General features: G+C 40.1%; 3 protein-coding genes across 3 annotated transcripts; all 3 read left to right on the forward strand.

Moving 5' to 3' along the window:
* The first annotated feature begins 314 nt into the window (after positions 1 to 314).
* LOC124221986 (uncharacterized) lies at positions 315 to 2,288 on the forward strand. The gene is made up of 5 exons (XM_046632491.2): positions 315 to 443; positions 745 to 871; positions 1,081 to 1,268; positions 1,684 to 1,791; positions 2,130 to 2,288. Exons 1-5 carry the CDS (start codon positions 412 to 414, stop codon positions 2,257 to 2,259), a joined length of 585 nt encoding a protein of 194 aa, XP_046488447.1. The 5' UTR covers positions 315 to 411; the 3' UTR covers positions 2,260 to 2,288.
* A 278-nt stretch (positions 2,289 to 2,566) lies between these two features.
* LOC124221979 (glycosylated lysosomal membrane protein) lies at positions 2,567 to 5,686 on the forward strand. Its single transcript, XM_046632484.1, has 6 exons — positions 2,567 to 2,732; positions 3,084 to 3,341; positions 3,543 to 3,740; positions 3,801 to 4,031; positions 4,151 to 4,458; positions 4,525 to 5,686. Exons 1-6 carry the CDS (start codon positions 2,643 to 2,645, stop codon positions 4,694 to 4,696), a joined length of 1,257 nt encoding a protein of 418 aa, XP_046488440.1. The 5' UTR covers positions 2,567 to 2,642; the 3' UTR covers positions 4,697 to 5,686.
* A 1,119-nt stretch (positions 5,687 to 6,805) lies between these two features.
* LOC124221988 (ADP-ribosylation factor-like protein 6-interacting protein 4) lies at positions 6,806 to 14,513 on the forward strand. The gene is made up of 2 exons (XM_046632494.2): positions 6,806 to 7,275; positions 10,480 to 14,513. The coding sequence occupies exons 1-2, from the start codon at positions 7,168 to 7,170 to the stop codon at positions 10,771 to 10,773; spliced, it is 402 nt and encodes a 133-aa protein (XP_046488450.1). The 5' UTR covers positions 6,806 to 7,167; the 3' UTR covers positions 10,774 to 14,513.
* Positions 14,514 to 19,717: the final 5,204 nt, after the last annotated feature.

Consider the following 19,717-nt stretch of genomic DNA (forward strand, 5'->3'; position numbering starts at 1 on the left):
TGAAAATCCACATTTCGAAACACCGGCTGGAAACGACGATTTCGTTTTTGTTTGTTTTTTGTTGTTAAACTTGATAACAACACGAAACGCATTTCAACTCGAGTTGAACAAGCCAATTACTACGACTAAATGCATTCGCGTTAAAATCCGCGATTCGATTTTTATTTCACAGTAGAGCGTAAAGCACTCTCACCGTTACCCGAACGTTTCCTAAGTATTTAACGTTCGCACTTGCACAATGCTTGCTAAACGGCGTAACAATGCGCAGGTGAGTACCTCGCCAATGCCTTTGTTATGTATCGCAAAGTCCAACGAGTGTTGCTGAAATATTACGAGCCTTGTTTATCGGGCTTACCGAGTTTCTTGTGCATACTCTACCTGACAAGCATTGAAAGTACATCGACAGAAAAGATGATCGCATCAGGTAACTTCAATACTCTGAGGTAATTGAAAGGGACAAAGAATCGGGCGTGGAAATTCATTACAACCAGATTATCCGTTGATCAAAGCGTTAGACGAAAGTAGGAAAAATAGTTTGCAATATACGGGGATAAAAGAATCGATACAGAAATAAAAGCGGACCAATGTACGAGGAACAATATGAAATATGTATTGTGGAATTCATAAAACGAAATCTGGAACCATTACATCGCTTCTAGGCTTTAAATTATCGACAACTTTCAGCAATTTTTGCAAATCTTTCTTGACACCGAAAAAATTTACTAACAATTTATATAATTTCAGTTGTACCCTGCTAGCGTTGTCATGGCAATTCACGCACTGTGCAGCTGGGTCGAAGGTCAAAGACATCGGCGCTACCGTCACGAGACAAATTCGGTCTCTTGGGTTTCCCGAGGGAAGCGGGATGGGAGTAATAATTATTTATTTCTTTCTTTATTTCTCATTTGAACCCTCGTCACCTGAATAGGATGGGAATTTGGTGATAAATCTTTCACCTCCCTCCTCTCCGACCCCCTCTTTCGTTCGTATGAAAAATTTGTGTTGGCACGAATGTACAACTTATATAATACATATGTATGTGTTGTGCTTTCTATTATTAGAACGATAATGGAATTTTAGATATTCTTCGCGATCGGTATCCCGCTGGACATCCCGGACCGGTCTGTTACATTCTCGTTCTACTTTGAGGCAAATTATTTGCTACCCGATCCTCCAAGTGTAGCCGAAACTGAATCCGAGCAAACTTTTCACAGAAGAAGTATAAACAGAAGTTTGGCATACCAACTTATCGAGAGCAAGCTGGACGGGTAATTCAACAAATATTTGTTCAATGTTCACGGTAAAGGATCAACTGTAATATAATTTTCCTCTCGTTATAAACCGCGAAGAAAGTTTCACTCGTCAGAGCGCATCTGAAGAAGATCCTTTTTCCTCTATACGTATATGTATATATATATTGTATATGTGTATAATTATAAGTTGGCCATTAAAACATGGCTTCGCATCTGCATGTAGACATCCCATATTTCTTTGCCTCTTCCAATTATTCCTGCACTAATAAAAATGCTCAAATACGGTTCTACGTGAAGTATACGTTATACATATTATGCATGCCAGGCCTCAAAGGCGGTTTGCAGAATTTTATACACTTCTCAGAATCCTTTTGAAGAATTTCGTGTTTTGATGAACCCAATCTTCTTACGAATAATTCATATTTCTAAGGGCTGGATATCCAGGAAGATCTTGTCTTCTGAGAAGCATTTGCGAAGCCACTGTCAATCCAGTCGGAAACAATGGTTTGCTAGGTGATATTATTCATATACTATTCACGTAAGTTGATTATTTTACGATGCAACGATGGATTCGTCATATATTTACGAGCATGCAATATAGCGCCTGAAACTTCACTGGAAGATAATAATTTTGTATGAATTATACAAGGAATATATACAGGCACAAAAAAAGTTTGTGCCAGCTATTGTGTTTTTATTTCGTTGCTTCTCATTGTTATTCATCATTCTAAAGATACAGTCAAACTGAGTTTCGTAATTAAATACAGCCCTCTTAGAGTTGTGAATTTTCTGCGACCCGACGAGGTCACGTGATATAATTTCCGATCTCGATGGTTTTATTCATCGTTCAATGATACTCGACCAATTAATTTTCAGACCATCGACATCTGCGGCGGAGAATCTCCCGCCGGAAATAATCGATGCCGAGAATATGAACGATTGCGTCAATTTCCACAAGAGATGCCCTATAAGTTTGTTGGATCTTATCAGCGGAACGCAACAATGACAGAGCTGTACAACGTATGATTATTAATAAAAGCAGAATGTGATTTATAGACTGTAGATAATTACGTTGATGTATCGCAGACCACGGAAAGAGTGCGATGTAAAAAGGCAAAACGAAGTAAAGTTCTATCCCATCGCATGTGTCAGCTTTATCTGCCCGTTTGAACCTCGGCAAGGTTCGTTAGAGTTCGGGTAAAATCGTTGAACGGATCGTGCCGGCTTTATCTGCCTATTTGAACCTCGGCAAGGTTCGTTAACCTTCGGGTAACATCGTCTCACGGATGCTGGCGAGAGTGCAGGCTTGATATCAGCTGACAGCTCATAGTCCAGATGTAAACAATGTTGGTGTGCTGTGCGATGTCAGCAGCTACAGTGTGACTGACTATGTCAGCGAAAATGAACAGTCACGGACTTCAACTAACGTTGCTTTTCGTCCTTAGGATCATCGAGCTCTGCAGTTGTTCCCCGAAAATAGTGAGTTACACCCCGAAATACGCCAAATTAGGCTAAAATGTCGCCCTGTCACGTCTCGCTGGATCGAGAAAGACACCGAAGTTCTTTTTGAAAACCTGTTGAATACAGACGTTAGCCTTAAGAGATTGTGACAATGGGCGACTGACCGCGGCTTGATCACGTTTAATGCATCACGATGTGACACCCCTCGATTCGCGGGAAAGCAAATTCCTTTGTAAAAATTTTCATAACCTAAAATTTCCTTTCGCTTTGTATTCGCGCAATTTTTTTTCTCAAATTTATCTCCGATGATTATGGCGAGGAAGACTTATCTCCTTTTATCTTGAGCATTCTTTTTCTTTTCTTTTTCAGTCTCAGGTAACTATCAATCCAAACTGTGGCCAATATTGTGAGAGTAGTAACGTTACGACGGTCTACTTGCGCACTGAAAGTTCGACCGATTCTCTCCACTATGTTTGGGACTTCAGCGGTAAGCCGTCTGTTCTCTTGGCTGTTACTATTCCGTCGGCACAATTGGAAGTCGACTGGAAGAAGTTCCTTTGGGGTAAAGAGGAATCGTTAAAATTCACCGAGGCTCCGAGTTACACTTTTGGTATTACAGTGTTGAAGGTGCGTGTTATACTTTGTCTTTTTATTCTTCTTCATATACCGAAAATTTTTCTTCTTTCAGGAGATTGGAAATAACAGAAAACATGAATTTTTCGTTCTTAGAATGGAAAGTGTGTCGTGCGATAATATTCACTCGTTATTGATATGTGCTATGCAATCGTTTCACTTTGTTATTTTATTTTCATCGCGTATTGTCAACAGATATACGAGTTCAATGACGTGAACGATACAGGCTACATGGATAATGTTAGGCCCGAAAACATCAACGTACTACACCCCAAACACTTCAGATGGGACAGAAAGTCCTATTCTCAAAATAACGATTACTTTGAACTGAGCATGGAGGGAACTGACTATAAGTCTGGAAGTATACAAAGAAATGGGACGATCAAAGTTTTGGTGAGTTGACGATTTACTAATGTAACAATGGTCGTTTATTTTGAATCATTTATTTTACAGCTGAACAGGTTCTGGAAACTCGATCATTCCGACATAATGCCACATATGTTACACACTGAAAACGCGACGCAGATTGACATCATTATTGACAATTTTCAAACCAACTCGTCTTTTGAAAACAGCAGATTCGCTGTTGAGCTACTGATCATTGCTGACCACAACCTGAATTCTACAATGAAAATTGACGTCAAAAAAACCCTGGATGACGAACACACACCTGGTATATTCGAGGTATTTGAGTCCTAATTGTTGCATCTGCTCCTCTGCACCTTTTCACATTAAATAGACGGTATTGGAAAATTACTCGTAATCAGATCTGAAAGAATTCTGTTTTCTTTTCAAATTGCTAGATGGTAGAAATTACCACACCAGTCTGCGAGGTAGTAAATCGTGAAGAGATGTGCGATAAACGGATCGGAGAAGGCTACTTGCAATGGAGGCCCGTTTCATACACAGATGCGCAACGAGACGTCACGAACTCCACTGAAGCCATTCATTACCCGCTGACCCCTGTCGCGAATCATGCACAAAGCGCGAATAATTCACTGCTGTACTCATACTATGGGTACAACATAGAAAACCTACTTATGCAGAAGGTTGTAGTATCTCTTGGCTCCAAAGGTGACGGATTTTACAAAAAAAGCAACTACTCGACCTGGTAAGAATTCTATTAAATGCGTCGAGAATGACGCGTGTATGATAATCAACGAAAACATTGTTCCAGGACATTTACCATTGGATACGGGAGTCCCCCTGCTGAAAAATTCTCGCTTCTAGTAATAATGATTATATCGATTGGACTAGGCCTACCGGTAGTCATTATGGTCGCTGTTGGTATTTACGTGTGCGTAAGGAGACGGTGCACGAGGTCGCACACGCTGTCGCTCAACAGCTAAGCCTAACTTTATTTATGTGATTTCAAATTAACGTCGGACTATTCTACGACATTCTTAACAACAGTCAAGGTTGCAAATAATGTGCTAATACTCGGTACATTGTCGACGAGCAATGTGAACAAGCGTACGTAAGAAGTCGGATGTGTGACCTTCTGTTGTCAAATGCTTGTGCGTCGCGTCTGGCATACGATAAGTCTTGAAAAAATATTTGTGTATTGTTCGACGTTGTATCTATATTCACTATATTTATACGTGTATATCACTACGGAAATATATATTCGGAACTTAAGGCTGATAGGGTGATACGTAAGTGGAGAAAATGGGATTCAGCTTACTCCCTATTTCGCTAGCTGTTCAATGTTCATGTTTGCGTGAAAATCTGTGAGATTAGTTAGCACCAATTGATTTTTTATTTTATACCTTTAAACAGGGTCAAGTTGTTACATGCCATGACAAGATTTAAAAACAACATAATTACCAGTTCTGTGGGTTACTATTATTGTACAAAATATCGCACAGTTAAATTTACAAGCTCTTACATGATTAGCGAATTTCATCGGCTCTTTGTAAAAACATTATAAAAATAAATTATTGGACGCCTGCTGCGGGTCCGTGTTACTAATAGTTGACAAAAAACTTAATTTTTTTCTTGAATTAGGTGGAAACAAAAAAAAAACTGAGAATATTTATATTTACTAAAATAAAACTTGCGCGAGATCCTTTGGGGACTGTTTCAATAATATGTGAATCGGAATCTTCTATTTCTCAAGAAGATAGACTATTTTTGTATTGAAAATTTAATGCATTACCTCTTCACTTGATTGACACTTTCTTTATGTGCATGAATTTGTGCCTTTACCTTATTATAAGTACTTCATACGTGATTGTTTGCTGCAGGATGTTTTGAATGCAATGATTTTCATAGCAATTGTGTACAATAAAATTAAATGATGCATAATGTAACACTAATTAAAAACAATATCAACACAATGCCATTTTCTTCACAATTTCAGCCTGTAGTTCACCGCAAATCAAGTATCGTGACAGGATTCAGAGCAGTGTCATTACAATCCCTAAATACATGAAGTCTCCAAGTACTCGCATTATGGGATTCCGTTCTTACTCTCGAGTAACAAACGTAATGTTTCGAAAAATGAGTTATCAATCGTTAAACTTCGAGAGCGAAACTAACGCTAGACTGAATAGATGAATTTTTCACACATTACCACAAGTATGAAATACACTGTTCAGTTAGTCCTACGCACGGCAATGATAATTCTGGTGCGGCGCCGGTAAGGCAGCGATTGCTGAAGACTGCTCGATTGCGAAACGATAAGTTATCGACCGAAACGTATGATAATAGATGCACCCGGTAAGTGAGGTGCCGGAACTGAACCTGCTACTTAATCCGCCAATTATTTTCTCGTAATATCGTTAAAACTAATTTTCCAGCTTATTAATGAACGCCCGCGTCACAGGGCTTTATCTTATCGAGAAACGTAATCACGGATGAATATTCTCACCCACGTTTTAGCCCGAAGCCGATTGTTCAACAGCAGAGCTCTTAAGCTCGATCTTCTGTCGTATCTCTTTCGTCGCTTACCTATAATTCCGCGTATCAAATTATCCAAATTAATTGCGCTAAATTATACAGAAGATTAAGAGCCGTGCTAAAATCCAGGTGGATTCTTAGGCGCTGATCGGTTGCAATATTGTATAAATTATTCACTTCAATCATGCCCGGCACGTGTGCACGAGTATCAAACTGCCGCTAATTGTAAGTATAACATGTATAACAGGTATAAAGAAGCGAGAAAAAAACGTGGGCACGAAATTGAGGACAATCGCGGAAGAACGCACTATATACCCTTTAAATCGTCTTCAACTACCCCACCCTTCCCTCTTTTCCACCTGAAAAAGTGAGACGGAAGGGAGGCGAAAATCAATGAAACGCGTCATTCGTACACCGTACCGTGCGTCGTAGATACATCAACATTGGAAAATCAATGGGCGAGTGTGACGTCACAGTCCCGCCTCGCCGCGAGCCAATGGCCCGGCTCCTCCCCCCACCACTCCAACCGAGTTTGGTATCCTCGTCGCGCACGCCGGCGGCGTTGTCATTCCAGAGCAGACAGCCGTGTTGCAAGGAAGCGTAAAGCAACGATTCAGAAGAGTTTACCCTATCGCTGGTGAAAGACCGCGCGCATACATCATTCGTACGTTGACGTGTGTAGTTTCACCGTAGTTTCGACTAACGTTTCAAGGAGAAAATAAACAAACGAGAAAAGACATTAACCGCACCGGAAAATCAGCCGTTCAGTTGCGAATCTACGAGGGATCGAAAGTTCGAGGAAGTGAGCGAAATTTGACCGAAATTCGGACTAGTCGCAAAGTGTCGCAACGGACTTTTCGATACTTTACACCTCATCGCCTCACGTTTATACCGGAAAGAAACTTTAGAGGATATCAAGATGGCCTTTATGATGCCCGTTGTGAAAAACGAGTGGGATATCTACAAGACTAACCGAAGTAGACGATCCTCCGAGTGCTCGAATCCTCAGGCTTGTCGCAGTCGCAAGGTAAAATTCTCTCCCTTCAATGTCTAATTACCGTTTTGAACATGCGACGCCATTTTGTCGCACGTGCTATCATACGCGAGTCGTCTGCGAGTGTGTTTGTTTACCTTAAACGTACACACGTATCGCTTTTTCCTGTTTCCTCTAACGACAGTCGCGAATTTTTCCATTTCATCTCTCTTTTTCATAGTCTTTTCTTTTCGAGCCGATCGCCAGTGCGCTCAAGGTGCATGTTTAGAAAGTTTCACATCGCTAGAGGATCCGGCGATCCCTTCCTTCCCGACCGAGCGCATTGCCCGCAGTTCGACGAATTTTCTAGAACCTTGCCTGGCATTCCGGCCGCACAGAGATTCTAACGGCACTTTGCACGTTGAAATGGCCCTGATCAGATTGACGGAAGACTGTCTCGTTTCCTCGATCCCACCTTCCGGTATAGTTGCAAAATATTTGCAGCGCATGCGATTCACGAAAGTGTTTTTTTTATACATTCGAGTCGCGGGAATCTGCAGCTTGTAGCTGATGTTAATATACGGCGAATCGCAATCGCCGATCAATGTAAACGGAGCTGCAATATTCCGGCGAATCGTTATTGCGCAGCTGACGCAACGCTTCTTCGCGTATTTTGTAATTATTTTCAAACAGCAATCGGCCATTCGACGCCGGTTGTAAACTTCGGCTAAAGTCTGTGCGATATTGGCAAAAACCGAGATTGCCGATGTGGAACAGTCATGCAGCGGCATTCCTTAGATCAGTGATTCTCATGCGAAATTCACCCGACCGAAATAGATCGTCGTTTATAGCTACTCACGTACATACCAACGCATCGAAATTGTTGCAGCTTTTATTTCGAAATCCGACACCTTAACTAAATTAGACACATCTATTTCTGTAGTGTAAAATTTCCTCAAATATACCCGGTGCAAACAATTTCAACTATGCACACGAAAACATTGACGCTGTTGATCGCTTCGTCTTCTAATGATAAAATACATACTATATTTATTTATTCACGTTACATATACGCGGTTGTCACTCCCGAGTTGTTTCACAAATATTTTTAGTACGCTTAAACGTTGGCGCAACTTACAAGCCATCTATGGTACAGGAGATAAGCGCCTAACAGTCACAGTATTGTCATGAATCATATAGAAAATAATACACGTACCTTCAAAGCATTGTATTACAGACAATAAGTAGTCCTTATTTTCCGATATGGAAATTTCTGGCTTCTTCTCGTCCCTAATGGACGTTATTATCTTACGTAAATTACGTTATCGATCACTCGCCTCACACCGTGATTAGCTTGACCCTTGGCATGTACGTACGTACGATACTTACCAACGTATGCATTTACACAAATCACCCGTATCGCTGTTTTCGTGGGGAAATCACAGTAGATTTAGGACTACTTGCAACGGTCTGATACCTATCCAATCGCGATTAGTTAATCGGTTGATAGAATAGTCAAATAGGCGCGTTTCCTAACGACCTCAAATATTGTACGAACTACGTACTTTGACTTTGACAAATGATATTATGTGAGAGCTACTTATGACCGATTGAGTTGAGAATCACTGCGATTTAGGCGAACGGCACGCCGGTTTGTTTGTGATACGCCCTTAAATGGCGCCTCATCTTTCGCAGCGGACGTGTTCAAGAAGGTACATGTACGTAACCTACTCTGGGAGGTGCATAATATACATATACCCGCTTGGTTTAGTGGTCGTAACATCGACCGCGATTATGAGACGAGACACATACGCGCCTGGTATTAATTGAGATACTGTAAATATAAACAGTGCCACGCGGCCACAAGGACGCGGATATCAACTTCTTATTGTACTTATTATTAGACCTACAAATCACTCTCAGTTAAATCTTTTATTACAATACGTATACTTGTAACATGATTAATTCGTCAACAGTCGGAATTTGCACGGGATTTGTTTTAAATTATAGCTATTGCGCAATTTGGATAAATTTCGAGGTGTGGAATTATGCACGTAACTATTCGTACGTGCTATTCATTTGGACGGTAAGTCATGAAATTGAAAAGAAGACATTAGTGATGCATCGGTACGATAATGTGATGTATGTAAAATTATGATCACGTGATTGCCTTGTTCGGTAACTAAAAGATTTGAGGAACAGGATATTCAAAAAACTCGAATATTAATTTCTGTTGAAAATTACGAAAATATAAACTGCGTCTTAAGGAGCTGCAAAGTCACGGAGTCGAAACAAACTCACATTCACGGTTGCAAAAAATTGCATGCACATGTCAAATCACATATTCGAAATGATAGAAATGTGTTCCTACTACGAGATACCGGAAATCGCTTGTGAAAAGAATTAAATCGAAGTTGCAACTGCTTCGCGTTCGGAAAAAAGTTATTTTCATTTCACGGTAATTACAATTGCAACAAGACTGCGAACTTGACGTTAACGCGTCGAAAATCATCACCCAAAATTACAATAAAAAATTATTTCGAAGGGGTTGAAATACCGTAGAAAAAGATTGAAAATAATCCATAAAAATGGGAGGAAAGAAATCTTGTGAAAAAATTTCTTACACTGAAATTCTAATGCCTGACGTAGGTATATCTACATCTCGATAGCTGTATCCGTAAAATTGAATAAAGTTTTATACAAACGGAAATTCGTTGAATTCGGATCAAATCAATTGAAATCAGATATACAACAGGATCAAGAAACAGAGACTGAATTAATTCAATACCAATGAGTCGAATTTGCATCAGATACATGCGCATGCCGTATCACGTGTAAATTTTCGAACTCTAGAAAGGTGGACGCTCACCGAATCCGCGTATCTTAGCCTTTCCATCAGCCGCAGCAGATTCTTCCTGCACCCGAGGCGGTTTTATTTATAATTCGAAACCGCTTGTAGGTAGCATAATAACCTCATGGTTCGCGTTGAAACGACGCTTCGTCATATATTTACAGACAGGCGAACGTCGGACCAAAATATGTTTCAAACGATCCATCAGTACGTCTTGGGCAAAGTTTCCGCGTGTGACTCAGCCGCCTGTAACCGATCTCGAAATAAGGATAACTTCCGGCTTGATTTGACCTTGCGGCGTCTACTTAGTCGCACCTAACCTCGCGTACAAGACGGCAAAGTTCAGGAAAGCCAGGGAGTGTTTGTCGATTTTCTTCTACAAAGGGAAACGGATTTCTGTGTTGCAGGTTTCGGAGTGCTCGAAATCCGAAGGACCGTCGCTGTCGACGTCGCCGGGTTCCGATTACCTCACGTCCCCGGTTCACCGGCCGATTCCGCTGACCTCTCGCCAGTTCTCCCGAACTTCATCCAGAGCCTCGCAAAGCTCGCTTCAAAGTCCGAGCAAGAGCACCGGCAGTTCACCGCCGAAGACCGGAAGCTCAAATTCGTTGAACAAGTTCCACAACAGGCTCGTAGACAAGCTGAAACGCTCGCTGAAGAAAGCGGACGACAATTCGTCAGACCAGCGGAACCTCTCGTGAGACAGTCAAGCGGTTTTGGGCCGGCCACCCGTTTCCGGTTCGAAACCAATCGAGTTTCGCCGCCCCTCAGCTCCTTCCGGCTCCGGGACGAGTCTCAAATTTTTGGCTCGCTCCTGCCCGGATCCAGACCCGGACCCGCCGATCGCCTGGTGAACGGGTATCCCGAGGGATCCCCTCGCGTCCCTTCCCCCTCGTCGGAGTCATCCTCACGATACGTCAAATTTCAAAGAGAGAGACGAGCGTCGACTCTCGGCCGGCATTCGTGACGCGTTGCGATTTACGTCAAGATCAATCGATCGATCGATCGGAAACTGCGATACGCACACTGAATAAGAGGAGAGCACGGTAATGGCGCCAGGAAAATTGCGGATCTCGTCGAACCTTGAACAATGTCATCGGATCGAAAGGAAAACCGCAGAGAAAAAAATAAAATCAACCTCACGCCGTCGGCTTACCGATGAAACCTTCGATTCTGCTGCTGCTGCTACCGCACCGATGCACATCTCAACTGCAGGCTTGTATATTCGTATAAAATATAAGTTATTTGAGTATCGAGGAAACCGAAAAGAGATCGGGTCTTGGCGGAAGGCTTAATCAAAAATGAAAAAAATAAATAAAAATAACACAAACATACGCATAACAACCGGTCGTCAATCGTTTCAACGAGGTCGCGACTCCACAGAGTCTCTCACACTCGCACTTCTTTCTCCCTCTTTTTCCTTTTATCTTCTTTTTTCTTTTACCCAACTTACTGCCGTTCTCTCTTCCATCTGCTCTCAATCCCTCCGATCAACTCTGGGGCTTCACCGTTCAATATCTGACAAGATTTTGCCTCGTTGTCTCTAAGTGTGTCTACTACGTAGAAGGCATAGTAAAAATATCATTTGAAGAACGGAAAATTGATCGATGATCGGTTCTCGAAAGTTTTCTGAAACATAACGAAAGATGAGCAACGTTCATAGCTTCTTTACGCTAGCCAAAGAAAATTTCAGTCCTTAGGTGTGTACGAATATCGCTTGGTTCCTTTCACTTTGGATTTTCGCAAACTATTCGCACTATTATGAGACGGACAACAACCGTGCTTGACGCTGACGATCGAAGCTATCCGAACAATCGGATAAGTATACCGAATCTATGATACACCTATGTAATATAATACAAAAATATTTTGACGGGTGGGTGATAAAGATATTGCACATCTATCTGTATATGTAAAAAAATTTTAGAGCTTCGCAGAGTTGATTTTTTAGTATACAATACAATACGATATTATAGGTAAGAGTGACTGTTGACGAGTGAAAGCCTAGCAAAAGACTTATTTTAATCTATTAAGAAAATTGATAAATTTACATAAAACATAAAATTATGAGAGAACTGCAGATTTCAAATTTAACGTACCTTTATTAACATAGTATGTATTTTGAATATTATTGATTAATCAGTATCTATGTATATGCTGTATACATCGTATAGCCCGCTAGTGCGGGCAGTCAACCTGACGATAGATCCGCGAAACGATTCGAACCAGAATCAATATACGAAGCTTCAATCTAACTATCGTTTTATTTCTAACGCATATACGACAACTACAGAATTGCTTGCTTATATGATATTCAGCCATTTATTCGCCGTTCTTCATCGTGTACTGGTTTCATTTGAAAAATATTTTCAAATTATTACCGATCACTGATATTTATTGAACAATTGACATTATACCTATTTATATGTATACACACACAATACACACATTATTAAAAAGTACCTTCCATAGAGCAGTTCGAAGATTTGCAAAATTTCTCGAATAATCCGATGATAATTATCAGGCACGGTTTGATCATGCGATTAACGTTGATTCGTTTTCAGCTGCCATTTTTTTTCCCCCCTTTGTTCACTATTTTTATATCACACGGCAATTTCTATAGTATTTTAACGATTGCGAGTAAGTTTAGATAAAATTCAAGAGTTGAATACAGGTAAATTCGATTTATCATGGCCACAATCTTGATTTCTGATCCTAAAATCATTCGTGTCTCGGAAAAAATGATGTGTATGTATGTATTTATTCGTAAATTTACGAACTGAGCGCTCTTTGTTGGTACCGCGTGTGACTCTGTGATACCGTAAGCTAAGATAGAATTATTTTGCAACGATTTAAAAAAATCCAAAATTATAAAAGCCATTTCACAGGACACTGCAGTGTCCGAGCTCGACACATGCTGATACGAATGGCTGGAGTGGCAAGAGTCCAAAGACACTCAATCTTTTTTGAATCGTGTTTGTGGGGATTACCAAATTTTTCTCCAAACTAAGCCAAGCATGTTTCTGGAAACTACCAAGTTCAAAATTATCCGCGCTCGAACCGTTGATTTTGTCTTTTTCGAAATCGTTGCCAGAATTTGGCGTAAGCAGTTATAATAAACCAGCTATTCTGATGTACCTATAATAAACATAAATCTCGCGGTAAATTTCGAAGAATTTTGATACACGAATCACCTGCACTTCGTTTTCAAACGAAGTGAAAATTTCGTACTGTATCAAACAATCTTCAATAGTTACCGCTTACCGTAAGACTGCTTAAAAAATTACCGATGGGGTGTTATATGACGTATGGTGCTGGGCTAAGTCCGGTCAGCAAATTTTGTTGAAACCGTTTTCTTACACGAATACATTTTCTCCCAAAATTTGCTACGCATTTCTTAGCCCATTGAATTGAACTGATCATGCGGTGTTACTAGAGTTAAGAATTTGTCGAGATATGATCTATATATTTATTCTTCAGAAACGATTCTTTATTTTCTGTTTTATTTTATGTTCATTTTGATTTCTATACTATATATCCTTACGATGGGACATTTTGAGCTGATTCTGAACACACGGTTGTGGGGGAAAACGGTTTTCAAAGCAGCAGCTTTCATTCAGATCGTCTGTACGATCTTTACCGATCGATTCAAATCTTCTATAAACCGACTTAATTCAAATACTATCAATTTTACTGAATGTAGGAAAAATTGAATTTTCTTTTTTCGTTTTTCTAAATGTACCGCCATCCCATATGTTCACATTCACAGTAATCTTTATGCGTTTTTTTCGCGTCGACTTGTTCCCAGCAGCAGGTGGACGACGTTTCCTCCTCGACCGTAACGGACTATTATCACTGCCGAAATCCCACGAAACTGCGTCAAAGATTTGAAAAAAATGCTCTCCTAAAAGTGGGACTAAAATTTTCAAATTTTCATGGCCTCTAATTGATAGGTATTTATTTTTTGACATAGACTATAACTTTAGTAATTAACTAGCTTGTGTACTTCTCACTTACGATCGATGCCCATATACCACAGCTCAACCTGAGTAATAAATCGTAGTGATAGTAAAAATGAATTGAATCGAAGTAAAAAATTCTAAAACTTTCACGTAGAAAATTTCAATCTAGATTCACATGACACAGCTGGACCAAGGGCTGTCTAAACGTGGCTCGGGTAACGTGAGATTGTACAAGCATACATTCCAGGCATATTGTATAGCTATATTGTATACATGTCGATATAAAAATAACCCGTTAGCGTTTGATAAGAAATTCACAGAAAAAGTAGAGGTATACATTGATAAATGAATGATAATATATATATATATATATATATATATCGAAAGTTTCGAATGCTTACAATAGACATTGATTTATCATATATATTATTATGTATTGCAATTTTTATGTCATGTTCAATAAAGAAAATTTAAATTAACTGGTCAAATCTGTTCCTGTACTTAGTATTCGCGTACTTTCCCAGATTTAGTTACTCAATACTCATAATACCCGCTATATATAACGGTTAATAAAATGATATACGTATGCGTAACTTACGATTTTAAGAATCGAATTTAATCGAAATAAGTATTGATACCAATCGATTCTATATAAATTCCAAATTCCTAGAAAATTTTTCATCGCTGGGCTGCAACTCGACATTCTAACTCTCCAAAATGTTGCCTGAGCTGATGAACAGCAGGAAAAAGTGTAATTAAATTGATGCGTGAATGAGAAGAAGAATCAATCGCAGTTGATGACTCGTACCTACTTCGTAAGTCCAGTTAACAATAAGTGTAATTAAAAACTCATTCCAATCCAGTTCACGTCCAATTAAGTTGCGTGCATGCACGCGAAAGTAGGACATTTGATGCTTGGAATCGCGGCTTCTTCCGCATGCGATTAGACTCGTTACGCTGTAGCCAGAAGTTGAACCTGAATTCTTCCTTATAATACATATGCTAATCGTACTAATTAGCATACCGGCAAACTCTAAACGACTGTTCATTATACTTACATTATCTTCGGACTCATCTAGCTACAGTCAGCATTATTCTAGCGAATTGAATTTCTTCCTAGACTTATCCCAGTAGCATGTATAAAGATACTTCCGGGTAACTTGAAAACTGATCGTACGAAAGCGTGGTCGACAATTTTTTGACAGTCACTATACGGAAATTTGGATATAAAGAACGCTTCGTCCTTCGCAACGAAATGCTGATAGATTTCTTCGTTGCTCACAATCAGTCATACTTCGTTGTTTCATTGCCAGTCCGGAAATTTGGTTTCAATGCCAAGATTGTGGGTTGAAAAGAAATAACTCCGATAAAGAAGCGTCCCTTTTTTTCATCGAAATGGCAACGCGAGCCGTTAAGCGGAAGATCACATGGCCTTTTTATCGTCCGGAGTTATCGGACATTAGTAAATGAGGTGTAGATTAGAATCAAATAACTTATAAAACGTCGGATCATCATTTAGCGTGAGTAAGCTAAGACCGTGGAAATCATCGTTGTAATCTCTTTATCGCTCGTGATATCGTTGTAGATATGAGAAACACGGAAAAAAACATTTGCTGGCCGAGGTGGAAAAGTGTTATAATTCATGATAGCCGACAGTAAAAACGTGCTACAGCTATGTAACAAGAGTTTCGCAAGCGGGCTATAAAGTTGAATTTTGTGTCCGTTCGTTAATTGGTTTGCTGAATTCTGAAATCAGTTTTTCTTTTAAGTCACAAAAATCCTTGACACCGCAGTGTGAATTTTCGCTGTCCCTGTGACATATAAACACGTCGTGTATTTTGCTAGTCCAGCAACTTTCCTGTTTGTAAAATAAGCGCATTTTGTTGTTTGTGCTCTAACACGTCTGGCTGAAATTATCTATAGAACAATTATTGTTGGTACACATATACCGTACATGCAAATATTTTCATACGGTACTCATCGATCGAGTGATTCATGCATGGAAAAAAATGATTCGTTACTCGAGTAAAAATTCTTGCTTCTCGTACAGTAATAATTATTTCACTCCGAGTGTTCACTGACAAATTAAACTTGCTGGCACAGCGAATTGATTTTATATTTTTCGATCTACTTCGTTAATTGTAGATTTCTCCGTCTGGTGATAAATTTTTCAAATTCTGCAGTGATGCCGAACTTCAATATACACAAATAGTTACATCGCGTGCGAATAAAAAAGCTCAAATTACCATCGCCATCATCGTTAGGTCGAAGTCAGCTACCGTATCAGTTCTCATTTCGGTTTTCCTCGAAAGACTATTCGCTCGGTAATAGACATTGATCAATATCCAAACATACCTACATAAGTACCCAGATTTGCGAAAATCAATCAAAATTACTCTGTCTATCGCTAAATCGAAAAGCTACTCCGTATCCGTTGCGAGTAATCCACCTTGGTACATTTTCACCTGATTGTGAGTGGGGTAAATTAAATCGATCAACCGCGATAAGATCCGAGTTGCTAATACTTTTGCGATAGCTTCATTTCGTCGCTTCAATTCCAAAAGCACACGTAGCAACATCAACGCGCGTATCATCCACCGGCACACCTGATGGTTGCATTAACGGACAAACCCACGTTGAGTTACGCCAATGCATTTCGCTAGTGGAAATTTCCACTGCGAGAGTGCTGCGTGTGTCACCCGCTGAGTTATATTAACGCGAAATGCACACTTCGCTAAATATAGTTATACATACGGCGGGTATACGGACCGTGGGCGTTATGCTGCTGTAAAAAATGATAACATAGTTAATCAAAAAAGGAACTAAAGGAACGGAAGGCAACAACCAAGTTCCCGGCATGAAACCCAACCCTCCAAAAACTCAACGACTCCAACTCCACATCTAAGCTCCGGTGACTTGTCGAACGAAAGCTCGATGCCATACTCGGGTCGATCGCCCCAGACGATCTGATTGTTTGTAAACAAAAGCGTAGGGCAGGTGCCTGTTGTAACCACGAAATAAGGAAATAAACCGTCCGTCTCTGTTCGAGCCTCAAATTGTGTCAGTTGCTTGAGCAGGACGGACGGTTTTGGAGACCATCTCTACTGTATGCGGATGATCGGAGAACCAGACACGTTTCTGATCGGACGCGGAACAGTGTGTGTAAGTACACAGTTTATATACACTGTACTTTCGACACTGCCACATTGCAGTGTCAGGTGTGCGTGTACCGTCTGCTACATCGGTTCGGCTATGAGTATTAACTGCGGAGTAGGCACGAGGTACGTGTAATTCCCCAATAGCTAATTATATCCGTACATTCCAATTGCCTCAATCACAGCGGACGTCGAGCACAAGGAAAGTGCCGAACGAATCGAGCCGATGTTAGAAGGGGTAATTTAAGTACACGAGTACCGGGCTCACCGTCGTCCTCGTCGTTTCGTCATTCGCGTTCTATCGTCGCCCCCTCATCGCGGTCCTTGCAATACACTTGCAATTAAACATTTTACACGCAGAATACGTCCTACGCAGTTGCAGTATCGCCGCAAGACGGGGCATTCTGTGCATTATTTTTCTTTTCTGTTTTCTTGTTCCCTCCTCAATACTTGTTGCTCGCATTCTTGTTCTGCGAGGTATACGTATAAGGTGTACGGGTATACAGTAGGAGCAACAATTTACTCCACCGTGTCTCCGCAGGCGGATATTAGTTGGGAACTATCGCTGATCGGTGGGTATTTTTCGCAGTGTTCACGGATGTAACGTCCGCCGAGTCAACGTGTCAATATACTCGATGATTTAGGCGACCAACGACTGACGGGCCGCTATCTTTGGTCTGCCTAATTCGCCCGTTGTTGAGTGAGGCGATGGATCATCTAGTGGTCGAAACGTGTGGTATTTTTCCTCGGACCTTTTTGGTTGTTCGGAATATTATACGTCGTCGCTGCGAGCCTGCGTCAATTTTTATTGAATATTCATGAAGACGGTCGGAGAAGCGAGACCATTTGGAATGACGCATATCTATTCCCGAAAGCATTGCTGCACAGACTGTCAGAAATGCGGTGTTGAATATAAGACCGAAAATATTCTATAGAAGTTGACACTGTGTTGGTATTGATTTTGAAAGCACTTGGTGTCAAGAATCGAACGACTTACACCGACGATGTTTAACTTTACACTAATCGGTGTAAATTTTTATTGACACCGTGAATTTTCTAACAGTGCAGGTGCAAAAATACTGCAAAGACAAAAGTTTCTTTTCTATATAGAAGATTATACAGACTAGCAATTATGCTTTTGCTAATAGCTGAGCTCGTATATGTCAGGTGATTTTTTTCAATTACCGATAGCGGGAAAACTTCCAAGTCGGAGAGAAAATTTACAAGTCGAAATTTATAGACCGATGACAACCAATTAAGCTTACAATTACTTACTGGCGATATCTAGTGAAATCTAAAGCTTATCGTATTCGAACTGGATTTCAAGGTATCGCTCGTTCGGTTCATTTACTCGCGAAGTAATTATAATGGGGATACAAGGCATCGTTATAAAAAATACCTCTTGTTTGGTCTCGAATCACTTGTTCTTACTGCCGCAGTTAATAATCTTCGACGTCGCGTGAATTAATACGGTGACTACATATTAGAAATTTAAAGACAATAGAGTTTTAATTTAGGTCAATTAATGGTTCGGCTCTCACGATCAACAGCCCGCAAAGTGGCTAATTAAGTTTTCTACCTTACTTCAGATATATGCATACATCGATGTGTTCGTATAACCTTAAAATGATATGTATAGCAAAAACGTTCCCAAGAATGACGAATTACGTACAAGCTGTAAGTGATTCCTTTGAATGTTGAGTCAATTGTTATCTTGATGCTTTGTTTGAAAATCAAAGAGCAGTAGAAGCGTTTCGTAGATCAGCGATAAATTTTGAAACGTAGAACGTGCAAGTTATTCCTATTCTTCATTTCTGTACGAAAGAAGCGTCTGAAATACAGCTTTAACTATTAAGAGAAAAATATAAGACAAAATTTTATTCCACCAAAGACAACAACAGCGTCGGTGAGTGCAGATTGCCGATTAGTACATCGATATATATTTATGATTGCATTTGTCATCCTCCAATGACGCACGAACTGCAGGAATTGTATCGAAACGATTTTATCCTTTCAGTTATAAAAAAAAAAAATAAATAAAATAAAATAAAAAAAAAAACCAATGAAACGGCATTTTCCAGTTTTGAAACATTCAGAAATTTGCCAAATACCCACACTCGACGTAAATCAGAGCTGGAAGCAATTAAATGGCTTGTCAGTCGTTGAAAAGTGTTTTTTTTTCTTCTTTTTTAGAGGAATATTACAGGAGCATGAAAGAAATCGGCAAGCCTCGAATGTAACAGCCTCGATTTAATGTAAGATCAAACACCGCAGAGAATTGATAAATTCAAGGCGAGACGTGACATTGTTGGATTGGCACAATCATCATCCTGCAATTTTCTCGCCGGTTGTAGAACAAGTGTTCGTCACCTCAATTCACACACGCAACAGAATAAAGTCATGTTTGAATTGAATCCATGCACTTGATTGTTCCTCGGCAAGTAGAGCTGGAATATTTATATATATACTCGCGTAGCTGCGATCGTATCGTGCCTAATTCCGGTTTTAAAACTATAACCGGCATTCGA

The sequence above is a fragment of the Neodiprion pinetum genome, chromosome 6, assembly GCF_021155775.2.
Source record: "Neodiprion pinetum isolate iyNeoPine1 chromosome 6, iyNeoPine1.2, whole genome shotgun sequence".
NCBI lineage: Eukaryota > Metazoa > Arthropoda > Insecta > Hymenoptera > Diprionidae > Neodiprion > Neodiprion pinetum.